General features: G+C 34.9%; 1 protein-coding gene across 1 annotated transcript in view; it reads right to left on the bottom strand.

The window, feature by feature from the left end:
• Positions 1 to 13,827, bottom strand: part of LOC129230480 (anoctamin-5-like) — a 129,545-nt gene that overhangs the window by 43,511 nt on the left and 72,207 nt on the right. Inside the window, exons 9-10 of the mRNA XM_054864882.1 lie at positions 11,239 to 11,373; positions 1,283 to 1,388 (exon numbers count right to left, since the gene is read on the bottom strand). Coding sequence (XP_054720857.1) covers positions 1,283 to 1,388; positions 11,239 to 11,373 — 241 coding nt within the window. The remainder of the gene's footprint in view (positions 1 to 1,282; positions 1,389 to 11,238; positions 11,374 to 13,827) is intronic.

Genomic DNA, 13,827 nt, shown 5'->3' with positions numbered 1-13,827 from the left:
TTTCGTTGGGCGGCGTCTCGTTCGTGATCCTCATCCTGTTGCTTCGACAGACAAACTTTGGTTGCGCATACAAACAATATGGAATACTCTTCCACAGGCAGACATTCAAACTTTGTTTCACTCTATGCCGAGTCGTGTAGCAGCTCTTATTGCGGCGCGTGGTGGCCACACAAAATACTAATTTCTATCTTTTTTATTATTTGTTTGGTTTGAAAATGTAATCATTTATTTGCACTATTACTAATCAACTGTGTATTAAATTTCATTCAACTATGATGCTTCCTTCACGGTGTTGCAATTTTCGCAACAGGAGTGTATATAATGTTTAAATTAAAAAAAAGGAGAACACTCAAAGGCAATATATTTAAAATTAAAATTGATCAATTTCTTGTTTCCTTTATGTTAAGTTTTTATTAAAACCACAAAGCATGAAAACACTCTTGACTCCATTTCGTAGGCGTATTTCTAATTTTCAGTGCTTGAAATATGCCTGTAGGTGAATTAAAAATACCTCTGATTAACAAGCATAGAGAGAAGTAAATAATGATGTAGTTTCAAAAGAAAAAAACTTTTGAATAATTATCATTACAGGTAATCAAAGATCTTATAAAATTTAAAAAATAAAAAGAAAGAAAGAAAGTCATAGAAAATTAAGTTAATTTAAGTTCAAGACTTAATTCGCAACTCCAATAAACTATAGGGGCGCTGCAGCCACTGTCTAATGGCGGATGAAAAAGGTAAAACAAACGCATGCCGTAACTTATGACTTGTTTTGACGCTTAGTGAATGATAGTAATTTTTCATCGTGTTTGTGGGAAGCTTTCTTATCTATTCTTCTGAAATTACATTACATCATAAACTGTCTGAAGCCCGTAATTTACCCCAAAGAAAACACGTGGAATGGAATATTTTACCTTTTTCTTTAGCATTATTAATCACCGCAAGGTAGCGTATTCGAGCTCTGGAGTTGCGAATAAACTACAAAACTATCATTTATCTCACAGACGAGAGAAAGTTTCTCAACGTTTTTTTCCGAGAGCATCAATCAAAGAGAATAAATTGCGGCAGACATCCGCACACCCAGAACGTCACGCGAAAAATTAAGGTTTCTAAGCTCAATCATAAGTTAATATTCGTGTTCACGATTTACTTATCATTCAACGGGTAACATTTAGTGATAAAAGAAATGAATTCCTTAAAAACAAATCAAGCAATCTCGCATCAACCTTACAAAACGTTTAGAATTTCATAAAAGGAAGGTTTGAAAAAAGTAGGGACACACCTTGCTGAAGACACATCCCTCCTTGAGTTTCCAATAATCACATTTGCGGTCACACTGTGGGCACATGTCGAACGACCCAGCTCCATTTTCATCACAGATTTCGCGACTAGAAGAAAAAGTAGTTACAAATACAATTAAAATGTAACATATTTTACAAATCCATGATTTTACCAGAAGTTATTTAAAACACTATTCTCAGAACTTTTCAAAGCCAGATTACAACCAAAGAAACGTCGTAAAAGTAATTACTTCTGGGTTTTATGTTGAAGAGTGCATGTCAATCAGTGTCAACATTTGTCTTTCTTTTGCCTAAACGGTTATGGTATCAAACCAATACGTTTTCAAGAAATCAATAGCGAAATAAAATTTTCTTTCTAATAACTTTCTTTTAAGTTAAATATTATGCGCTTACGTGATGGTACAGTTGCAGCAAAGCACGATAAGCACACCATACATTAGTAATGCAAAGATATAAAGATACTTTGTTGAAGTCAAAATGTTTACTGCTGGCAGATGAAAAAAGCAATAGATTCGACTCTGGATAGAAACATCCTATATAGAATGAATAAGAAAAAGTGAACCAAATTTTAAAAGGTGATTGAGAGTACATGTAGACAGTTCAGAACCACATTGGATTGCAGGTTAATCATGCGTATAGAGAGAGCTCTACAGGCACTTGGAAGAGCAAAAGGAGCCCTTCAGGAACTGAATGCACAAAATCAGCTTATATAACGCATTCATAATGTTTGTATTAAACACTTCAAATCTTACGGAACTAGTCTCTTCAGTGTGATAACACAAACTGGTTTTTTAGTGGCTTCTATCTAGCGCTGCAAGCTCAAGACTTTTTCTGCATTAAAAAAAAGAGGGGGGGGGGGGGGAGGGGAGGTTGGCAATCTCAAAACATGTGCTTGCAACGATTTTTAAGTTTTTGTTTCAATACCGTTGTTTTTATCATCTAAAAATCACTATATTATTGCATCAAATTATCATTTTAAGTGAAAAATATTAGCTGTTACGAGAGGGACAAAAAATGTCCGTTTTTCTGGAATGGCTCGATTGAATTATCGTCCGTTCGCCGTGGAGTCTTCTAAAAGCCTTTAATTGTACCTAATTGATATAATCATACGGATTTTTAAAATTTGCTAGAATGTATATTACATATATGCTATTTTAGAACTCATTACTGGTAGAACATAATTACTAATAGAATCGTGTACAGAACGTTTGAAGAATCCCTTATGGAAGTTTTCTTCAGCAAAGTATAGCAGAATATTGTATAAAAGCTATTCAGATTTTAGATTTAAACATTTTATCACAAACATATACTTTTCTTGAGTGCATTTTTTTTTTTTTAATTTCTAATTCATAATTCAGCTAGGACAACTTTTAGCAACAAAATTTTCCTCTTTAATGTTGCACATATCCTTCTTTTCATAAAACTTTCAAGTAATTATTTCTTTACTTTTATGGAAAAGTCCATGTAATGTTGATGGTACACTTTTTATGAAATTATATCTACAGAGACCTTTGAGAAATTCCAAAGCAATTTTGTATAAGTTGGTACTTTTATCGGTTATTCGGCTGAATTTTATCGAATTCTATTGTTTTCGTAAGACTCAGAGTAAATGCCTCGAAAAACCTGTGAATTGCCATATCTGCATTTCTGACGCCAAGATAGTGTAGAGCCTACGATCGCATCTATTGCAAAAAGCGAAAGGACAATCTAAACTGCAAAAATGTAGATAGGCCGTTTTCGCTTTTTACTTCCTTTTACAAAAAAAGGAAATATTGTATTCGCGAAAAAATTTCCACTCAAAAATCGACCTTAATTTCCATTTTGCACACCCGCGAATGAATGTCGAGTTTATTTTTCAACCCGACCACACGTGGATATATGCTTAGGAACGTACAGACATCCCCGAGTTAATTGCAACGAGTTTTCTCGTGACGTCTGTATGTACGTATGTATGTATGTGCGTATGTATGTCGCATAACTCAAGAACGGAATGCCCTAGAAAGTTGAAATTTGGTACTTAGACTCCTAGGGGGGTCTAGTTGTGCACCTCACTTTTTGGTTGCATTCGGATGCTCCACAGGGGGTCTTTTGCTCTTTTTGGGGGGGGGGAAATCATTGTTAATTTTGATGAAAACTCCAGTGGTGTTATAATTTGGCGGACACGTGGCGATATATCGCCCGTCTTTTGGTCGCCAACTTGGCAACAAATTTCGCGATTTATTTATTTTTTTTTAATCGGGTTTTAATCTGGCCACTGTTGGTGATATTTAGAGAGTAAACTATTGAATCACATTAAAACTGCCAATGATGAGAAAATGACATTAAATTGGAGTAAAAGGAAGTCATGTGATGTACACATCAGCGCGTTTGTTAAAGCTTTGCGTAAAAAAATTTAAAAAGGAAGAAAAATGATGACATGCAGTCTAAATAGTTTTGAATAGTGTATATATATATATATATATCGTGTCACGATTTATTTTCGGTGTAAACTCCGAAACTACTCAAACGATTTATATCAAATTTCATGCCTATGTGTAATTTTGCCCAACTTAAGAGATAGGATCGTTTTTATAAATTTTTTATTGCAAATTAAATATTAAGTATCCAATAATAGTGTGTATAAATTGTTTAGTTCTAAAAATTCCTAATAGATGGCGGTGTAAGTAAATTAATCAATAAAACTTTAACATCGTTTGACTTAATGCTAAAAGCACGGTACTAAAAAAAACTCGAAACATTACTTATTATTTCCGTCGAACGTTACGGGATTTTACAGGTTTTTCTTCACTTCCTGGGAAAATCAACTATTTTTGTCAAAACGTTTCCTGAATTGCTACAAATTGCAGAGATGCAGATTTCCCACCGTTGAGAAAGGTATTTTTTCCCACCAGCATCATGATTAACCGAACGTATTTAATAAGTGTATCGGTTTCAGCTCGATTACGGTCCGTTCAGATAGATAATGTTTCCATTGACTGCGAAAAAACATCTGGATCACAAAGCTTTGGAAGAATTGCATTCGAGCTACTTGCTTGAGAGTGTCTTAGCTTTGGCAATGATTGCATTTATGCTTTGAGCGCTTTCTTGGAAAAGCAGGAAGGTACCAAGCTATTAAATTAAACCTACGTTAGGCTTCTCTGAAGGTGACAGACATTTTTAATATCATTGTAAGATGTTTTTAGTATCATTAATTCTTGCAAAGATACCGTCGCAACAGAACATTGCATCGACAACTTCACAGGGTCAAGAGTTTTTAATGACATCGTAGAAAAATGAAAAAAAAGAAAAAAAAAAAAATAATGACTGTAAGTAATTTACATAGATGGCTGTGTCGTCACACTAAGAAAAACAATTTTTTACTATGACGATACAGCGAAAACTTATAGCTATATTTTTTTCGTTTTTTTTTTTCCTTCTTTTTTTACGATGTCAAAAAAATATATATATATCTTGAACCTGTGAATTATTATGGCGCAAATCGCATATTGAAACGACAATTTGTTGTTTTTCTATTCATCCTTTCTCCATCCTGTATACAGTACTAATGTAGTATGACCCACGTTACGTCGGGTTTCCACTCTGTTTTAAAATTGAACAGTCCTTTTACTAAAAATTCAGTTTTCATATTTTTGCGTTTCAAGTATCGTAAACGCAGGCTACCTTGGCCCTAGGGTCCTTCTTTGGCCCAAATGAAGAAAAAGATACAACGTCCTCTGTCTACCTTCAGGGCGCAATTTTTTCAACTTATTTTGACAGATTCCACTAGAGAGCATCCCCAAACACTCATTTACGTATCAAGCAGTTGTGTAGCTTTGCTTAAGAAGCAACACTTGTGGTTCCAAGTTCCCTGTGCTAATATGTGCCTTCATAACCTCTCAAACTTCTCCATCTAGAACCAGTACTACATCAGCTAAGATTTTTTAAAGTCCCTATTTACGAGCACTATTTAATACTCTATGCCGTAGTATAATTGTACTTTTCATTTCTGTTTAGATTCTTTTCTGTTTTTTTTTTTTTTTTTTTTTTTTTTTTTTTAAATTGACAGTGACAACATATCTCTTAACCTAAATTTTACGACCTACTTTGGCCCCGCTTCCGAGCATGAAAAAATTAGCTAGAGAGATTTGGAAAAGTAAAGAATAATTAAAACTAAGACTATAAAAAAGGAAAACACAAGAAAAAAAACCTGGAATTCCCGGCAACGGATAAAGAGAGGGATTGCACACTCAATTCATCAGGGCTCAGTTGCATGGCTTTCATTATGGAAGATGAAGAGAAATTAAAAGTTGCAGGATGTTCAGAAAAAGGTTTACCCAGTTGCATCTACTTCTTACAAATGTTATTAAATTTGTTGGACAGTTTACGGAATTTTTATTATTGTCGAGCAGAATGAGCTCAGGTTTCCAAAGATCTGTTCATGCGAGAGAAAAAGGAGCAAATGTTGAGATCAAAATAGAATGCACCAAAAAGTTTTGGAAGTGACCGAAAATTTAGGATCCCTTGTTTCACGAATGGTGTTATCTTAATAAAATTATTCAGCCTCTAAAACTGATGAAAAGATGACTGCTCTCTGTCGGTAATTTCTGAGACAAGAACTAGGTCTGCAAACACATTAAAAAATAGTAATAATTTTCCTTAAAACAACTATGTGTGACTCAAACATCTTTAAAAAAAAATTTTTTTTTTGAAATAAATAGTTTTTCGTATGAACACACGTATTTCTTTGACTCTTGTTAGTTCTACAGTAATTTTAAATAGAGAAAACCACTTTGGGTCAAAGTAACCCAAACGCAAGGGTAACATTGGCCCAAATAAAAAACGATAATAAATTGTAAAAATCCTTGGAAATAAACTGATCATTTTTCAAAAATTAAATTAAGACATCTCTAGATGTGTAAAACAAGTTTCCACATCTTGGAAATATGAATAATTATAAAATTATTGAGAAAAGTTTCAAAATCTGGGCCAAAGTATCCTGCGTTTACGGTTTCAAAAACTTTTATTAAGTTTTGTGTATTAACAATTCTTTAAATTTATCACATCCTAAATTTAGTTAAAAGATAAAACTAACATTGGCGCTTTTAAACACTATCCAAACTTTTTTCCATAAGAATAATACAGGTTAGCATTTTCCTAAACCTTTTGATTTCTTCTTATTTTAACTTTTTAGACTTTGTGTTCAGACCAAACCTGCTACAATAGCATCAAAGTTTCGTGTGAAGTCAACGAAAAACAGAGAATTTTAAGCTCTTTCTTTCGCAGTTGTTCACATTTTGTAAGCTTTTTACAATTGCAAGCAATTAAATGCTTACTAGGAAGAAGAACGTAATAACTCGTTCTTTAATTATGTCCTTATACAATCCTTAAAACATTGTAATTATTGCTCACTAAAGGAAAAAGGAAACCAGAAGAAAGAATTTTAAAATTATGGGACGTAATTTCGATGTTATCGTTTATTAAAGTACAGGAAAATAACCCCATTGAAATATACCAGTAAAACGACTTGCTGAAATGCTCAATTCTTCAAAATAGAAAAGTTACAATGATTGTCTAACGCCTAGCAGAGAGCGAATTATATTTCATGCTTCTGAACTGGAACGCTTCTGTTTCTCAATAGCCGCGTTCACAACACAATTTTCGACCCCGTAAATCCCCGCCCCGGCTCCGCAAAAAACCGACTGAAAAACTCCCCGTTTCCATGCAAAACGAGGTTTTCCATAGTACCAGAGAAAGTGATTTTTACCCGGTATCCTTAGCGGCTACACACCCAGCAAGTAGACGATAACTTTCGTTCCCTTGAAGATCGATATATCGGGATTTAATTGCATTTTGAACCTTGCGAAGTTATAAAAAAAAATGTTCAAAAAAGGTTCTGAATTATTAAAAGTTTTTGCACTCAAGAACTGCAGCCAGCCAGGTGTTGAATCTATGTTTTAAAAATTGTAATGTTGCAGAAATTTCAGTTTACCTTTTCATATTTTTATTCGTTTTAAAAAATCACAAGAAACATTAATTTTGTATTTTAAAGACTTCATAGAAACCAACTGATATTGATTGTCTACAGCATTGATTGAGAAACAAGGAAAAATTGGGTGTTGCCATTCAAACGTTTCGAAATTCTTTCACTGTTACCGTAAGCTTTGCATTGTTAAAAATCGTTGCGTTGTTACACAGCATCTCCAGCTCCAGCGCATGTCTTCAAACAATGATGCATAAACTTCATTCATGAAAATTTTGCTTAACTCTTGACTAATTTTGAACTTAAAGTAACGTAAGCATATAATGTTTCCAAACTTGAAATAAATTTCGTCCTAAATCATTCAAAACTAAGATTTCCCAAAACACATTTTAATGGACTTCGCAACATTAAAAACAGACATAAAATAAAAGCCAATAAGTGATAGTGACGAATTTAGAGCTTAATGCTATTAATTCAATATCGGGTATCAAGATTCAAAACAAGAAGTACTGAAGCAATTCGACTACGATTCAAATTTGAACGGGCAAATAAATAACTTTTTTAGCACCATCTACAGTCAAAGTTAAAGTTCGGGGCTGTCCACAATTAATGTCACACTTTTTTTCAATCAATTTGACTCACTCTGTTTCTATGACAGAAAGTGTCACACTACACCTTTCTCCCTCCTCTCCCCTTGTCACGTGTCACGCTGTTTTTCATAAGCATAATTTTAATTTAAAAATGTGTGATATAACATCTTGCTACCCCTCCTCCCGCTAGTCACGAACTGTCACAATCTCAGGAATCTCTCCTCCCCCTCAAAGCGTGACAACATTTGTGGACGGCCTCCAGCGTTAAAAATAAACTTAAAATAAAAGCTAATATAAAGGTTGCCTGAATGAAAAGGGGACAAGTGCGATAAGGTCAGAATGAATGATTTGATTACAACGTCATTGTACAAGTATGTAAAGGATGGATGAGGTATACATCTCAGATGCCGTTCAGCGGTGAAATCTGTTTGCAGTAGAGGAAATTGTACAAAAGGAAAGTCGTGCTATCCATGGATGCCTCCAGATCGGAACAAAGTGCGGTAATGTGGTTTCTGGTAGCGGAAGGTGCGCGTAATGGCGTAATACGGACATCTATCGGCAAATGGTAGCAGTGTATGGCGAACACTGTTTAGTTCGTACGGCTGTAAATAAGTGGTGTGACAGTTTTCGAGAAGGGTGGCGAACGACATCGAATCTGCCAAGTCCGGGCCACGCAAACATCGCGATCACCAATGATTCCTTTGCTTCGTTAATGAAATGATCCAACCTAATCAAGGGATTAGATCCGTGAAATCAGTGATGTACTCAACCTGAGTGAAGGAACAGTTCACACTATCATCCAGAAACATCTGCGGTACAATACCCTAACAGGTACCCTAAACAAATTCCTTTGGGAAGTTTTAGAGCACCCCTCCCCCTCCCCCATAGTCCAGACATGTCAACCTGTGACTTCCACATCTTTGGACCACTTAAGAGAGCCTGACAGGGGAAACGCTTCCATTTGTACCATGAAGTGAAAGAAACCGTGCAGGACTTCCTCAAGAATCAGCCCCGATCATTCCGCAGCAAACGCATTGACCTGCTGCCGTAACGTTAAGACCTGTGTTTCAAAACGATCATGGCGATTTCTCTTTTGATTTACATTGAAAGTATTATTTTTATTCAACTTGACCACTTTTCATTTGGGCAACCCTTATAAATGATAGTAATTAAATCAGAGCATCATGCTCTCAATCCAAGAATCCAGATATCAAATTCGATGCAAAAATAAGGGTCTATCAGCAAAGGGTGTCCACGTTTGAGAGGGGAATGGGATGTTCGTGAAATTGCGACAGTTTGTGACCAGGGGGAGAAAAAAGGTAACAAGAAGGACGATATTACTTATTTTTTTATTTTTTATAAGAATATGTTTATAAAGAACAGCATGACCTCAGAGCAGGAAATAGTAAATGGAGCAAGCTAGTTCAATCATTGGCTCAGCAAAAGCTTAAGCAATGAGCTTTAGTCACGTGACTTAAAAACGACGAATGGTTGGCGCTTTTTCGTGAAACTGTCGCAAGAAACCTGTTTTCCTCCAATGCCTCGCTTTAAAATTTCTCACGTGACTTGATGTCTTTACTTTACGAATGAAAGTCTTCACTCCCTCCATTTTATCCCTCCTCGATGAGCATGACATGTGACAATGATGGGGAGTATGGGGTGACTTTGTGATAAAGGGGGGGAGGGGGTCAAAAGTGCTGAAAAAGTTTGAAATCATTTATGGACAGCCCTTAACTGAAAAAAAAATCGACAACGACTGAAATTAAACAGGCAAATAAATAGCTTTGTATCGAGACATCCGCAGTGTAAATTCTAGTTACCAAGGGATGGGAGCAGTTAAAAAAATGTTATATTTTGAATTCTAGACTTGACTCTAACAACTTTTGTCGTTATGTATCACAACTGTAAAAAGTATTTAAAAATAATTCCTACACGCAGCCTTATCTGATTTGAAGCACTTACCCTTAATGTGAAATTCAATATAAAAAAATAAAGAGAAATAAAGAAAAAAGGAACGCTTGACTTTTTTGATGGAAATATCAAAACCGTTTTTATGTTTCCAGCGTTCATGTTTTATTCATTCACCAAAGGTTTGCTTAGTGAGCGCTGAAATCGATTTTTACCAGAAGCTTTTAAAAATGATTTTTTAACAAGAAATGAATTGAAAAAGTCTCATTATCCGATGCAGAGTATGTTCATAAGAAAAAACTACGTGACTTTCTTGAGATTGGAGAGGAAGACGCGACTTAATGATACATTCATAAAACTATTAACGTCATTAGATAAGCGTAATCATTAGGAAGTATCAGTAAAACTCTTAAATCGAAACCGAAACTGCGGTGGAAATTTTTGGATTTCTTTTTATTTTAACAACGAAAAAACTTTTGCATGATGTTTTAATTGAATAAGTTTAGGTCACGTTTCAATTTAATATCACGAATTTATTTAATTAAAAAAGTGATCATAGCCATTAAAGGGTGTTTTTCAGTCGTTTACCACATTGTTAAAGGGATCCATTTCTTGACAAATGCAAAATACTTAAATGTATCATGTAGTAAAACTGCATGTTAAGTTTTTTACACATAATGGAATTAGGAGCCAGAATTTTCCCGGATCCTATTGAACGGAACTTCACTTAATCCGGGCATGCACTTAGATGCACATACCAGTATAAGTCCAATTATCCGAATCAATCGGGATTGGACCCTATTCGGATGGTCAAAAAATTCGAATATTTCGGTAATTAAATAATGTATACCTTTTTTTTCTTGAAAAAGGGTACATTTTGATAAATTACCGTTTGTATTTCAAAAATGGACGAAAGAACTTTTTTAAAGTAAAAGAGCTTTTAATTAACAATAAAAAAAAACAAACTTTGAAGCTCGGTCTTATAGAGTGTTTTCAATATCCGGAGCTAAATAGTTTTTAGTTACGCCGTGTTTTAAGATTGGGGAACATTTTTTCAATGGTATAATTTTCCCCATATGGTCGGGAGCAGTCTAAAGAAACAAAAGAACAACAATTATTACGCTAAATAGGCGATAAGCAATACTGTAACTATTTTATAAGTAGATCGGTTTTTTTTTTTTTTTTTTTTTTGCAAAATATTCGTGTAGTATCAAGGAGTTTTCAAAAAACATTATCAAGTGCAAGAGACAAATAAATATTTTTGTGATAAAAAATAAACGATAAGTATACTAAATTAAACTACACAAGTTTGGAAACAGTTGCAGACACGTTTTTCAGTGTTACATGGATACCCCTCCCCACTGCAATAAAAGTTAGGTTACAGATGAAAAGGCATCCGACAAGGGCTTTTCTGGGACGTCTTTTCATTTTGACGTCGTTATACTTATTATTTACATTAAGAGTTGCGATTGGGCATTACCTAGGTATGTTAGTGTGCATGGTCGACACGCCGTATATCATCGTGAGCAGTCCAAGAAACGCAGCAGGGATAAGCATCGTCGTGTAGAAACCTAGCCAGGCGAAGTACAGGCTAGTTTTCTCGCCGAAATAACTCCTGAAAAGAAAAGTATTGAAAATAAAAATTAATAAAAAGCTAGGTAGTTATTTCCCCTTTGTTCGCTAACCCCCGTCTTCAGCCCATGGTGAGTGCCTCGCTGCCTATGATGGTAAGCCACCTTCGGCGGATATAAGTGCTTTGTCCCCATCTTGCAATTGACAGCTGCGACTGGGTGATATTTGGCTAAATTTGACAACAAAATTGGTATGTGTCGAATTTTGCGACTGAATTGGCTATATATCGCCAAATTTGGAGCTAGCAGGTACGAGAAATAATTATTTTCATAGTAGACGTTTTAAAATTTAGCTCCGACGCGTAAACTATTGATATCTACCATTATTTCTTTTTACTTATCGAATTCTGTAATCTTTCTACCATTTTATTCCACTCATGATAAAAAATAAAAATGGTTTTAACTAACATGGGCGGAATCTCGCCAAGGATACTTAGCTCGCACAATACTAAAACTATAACCCTAAACAAATTTGGCGAAACCTTTCAGCTGAGAATAAAAGCAACAAAATAAATTCCTTCTCGGTTAAACATTTTTCATTTCGTTCTACGATAATATATTCAAGAAAAATTTTTGCATACTGTCTATTCCAACTAAATGCTGCTGTAAAATATGGTTTGTTACAGTGGCGTAGCTAGACCCGACTTTCGGGGGGGGGGGTTACTTCTTTTATATATATATATATATATATATATATATATATATATATATATATATATATATATATATATATATATATATATATAATCGCTTGGAATTTTTTTCCTTTTCTCTTTTTTTTTTCTTTCTCATCTCTCTTCTTTTTCTTTTTTTTGAGACTAACGTTTCGGGGGGGGGGGGGTTTGTCCCCAAAACCTCCCCCCCTTAGCTACGCCCCTGGTTTGTTAAATTAATTTAAGATTTAAAAAAACCCATATTCAAATTCACAAATTCACACAAAACAATAAAAAATTTTACCTGGTATAACGTTATCCAAGTTTGCTAATCCAGAGTTTTCTGGTGTTAACGCGCTTTCACCATTTCTCAATCAAATCACTTTTTAGAGGGAAATAATGAAAACTAACATTATTTGAGGAGCTCGAACACTTTCTGTTGCTGAAAGCAATCCAAGACACATCGAATGCGTTAATAAATACTCAGAACAAACTGCCTATGTTTAAGTCAACAGACATACGTGGAACGCAATGTGGCAATGTTTTAGTTTCTTCGGCAGTTTTGTAAATCACCGCAAGGTAGCGTATTCGAGCGCTGGAGTTGCGAATACCTAAATTAAAACTTTAGCGTAAAAATAAAAACAAGTCAAATCAACAATATTATTTCACAGTCAAAACCATAGCTGTGGAGTCGAATATCGAAGAATCGGAGTCAGTCATTTGTCCTCCGTGTATAAATTTTTGCCAAAGCTACAAAGTCAGAGTCGAAGTCGGGGAGTCGGAGTCCGATTAATTGTCGGGCACAGGAGTCGGAGGTGGAGTCAAGTGCCCGTAAATTCTCGGAGTCGAAGCCTGGAGTTTGGCGTCAAGAGCTATTTCCAACAAAATTTGTTTGAAGTAAATCCGCCTTCAAGTACGGAATCTATATTGACTTTCAGTTTCCCCGTAGGCGCTAATGTTAAGGGATTTGAACTGTTCAAAATTGAACGGAAAATTGTTCAAATCAAAAAGATATTTAATATGCAAGTTTTTCATCAAACGCTTTTTCCTACAAAGTTTGTTTGAAGCAAATTCGCCTCACAGTTCGGAATTGCCTTGAATTTCCCCGTAGGCGCTAATGTTAAGTTTTTTTGAACTGTTCAAAATTGAACAAAAAATAGTTCAAATCAAAAAGTGAAATATAAGAATGAGGTGTCCTCACCGAGATCTTTCGAACAAAAAAAAAGTTATTTCGAATCGGACTATTCATTCAAAAGTTATTGGGGGGGGGGGGCAGACAGACAGACCGACAGACATTTTACCCCATCTCAATACCCTACTTTCTAATTTTTAATTTTCGATATCTATTTAATTATTTTATTTATTTTTGACTTTTTTTTTTTTTTTTTTTGTGATATTTTTAAGATGCATTAAGCTTTCTTTCATGCTTTTTTCTTCTTTTTCTGACTTTCACTGGGAAAGTAGGCTAAAAACAGACAACAAACTAGCAAAATTCTGGAAACCCCGAACATTTTTGAAAACCTGAACATTATTCAGGACAGCATTGAGAATCCAGGACTGTCTAGGCTAATCCTGGACCTATGGTAAACCTAATCTTTCTACTATTATATATGCGAAAGTTTGTCTGTATGGATGCATGGATGTATGGATGTTTGTTACTCTTTCACGCAAAAACTACTGAACGGATTTTGATGAAACTTAACAATAATACAGCTTATGCATCAGAATAACACATAGGGTAGTTTTCGTCCCGTTATGGGGGGCAAAATCCCCTTAGGGGGGAAT

Source organism: Uloborus diversus, chromosome 9 (genome assembly GCF_026930045.1).
Source record: "Uloborus diversus isolate 005 chromosome 9, Udiv.v.3.1, whole genome shotgun sequence".
NCBI lineage: Eukaryota > Metazoa > Arthropoda > Arachnida > Araneae > Uloboridae > Uloborus > Uloborus diversus.
This window is presented reverse-complemented; position numbering and strand designations above follow the sequence as displayed.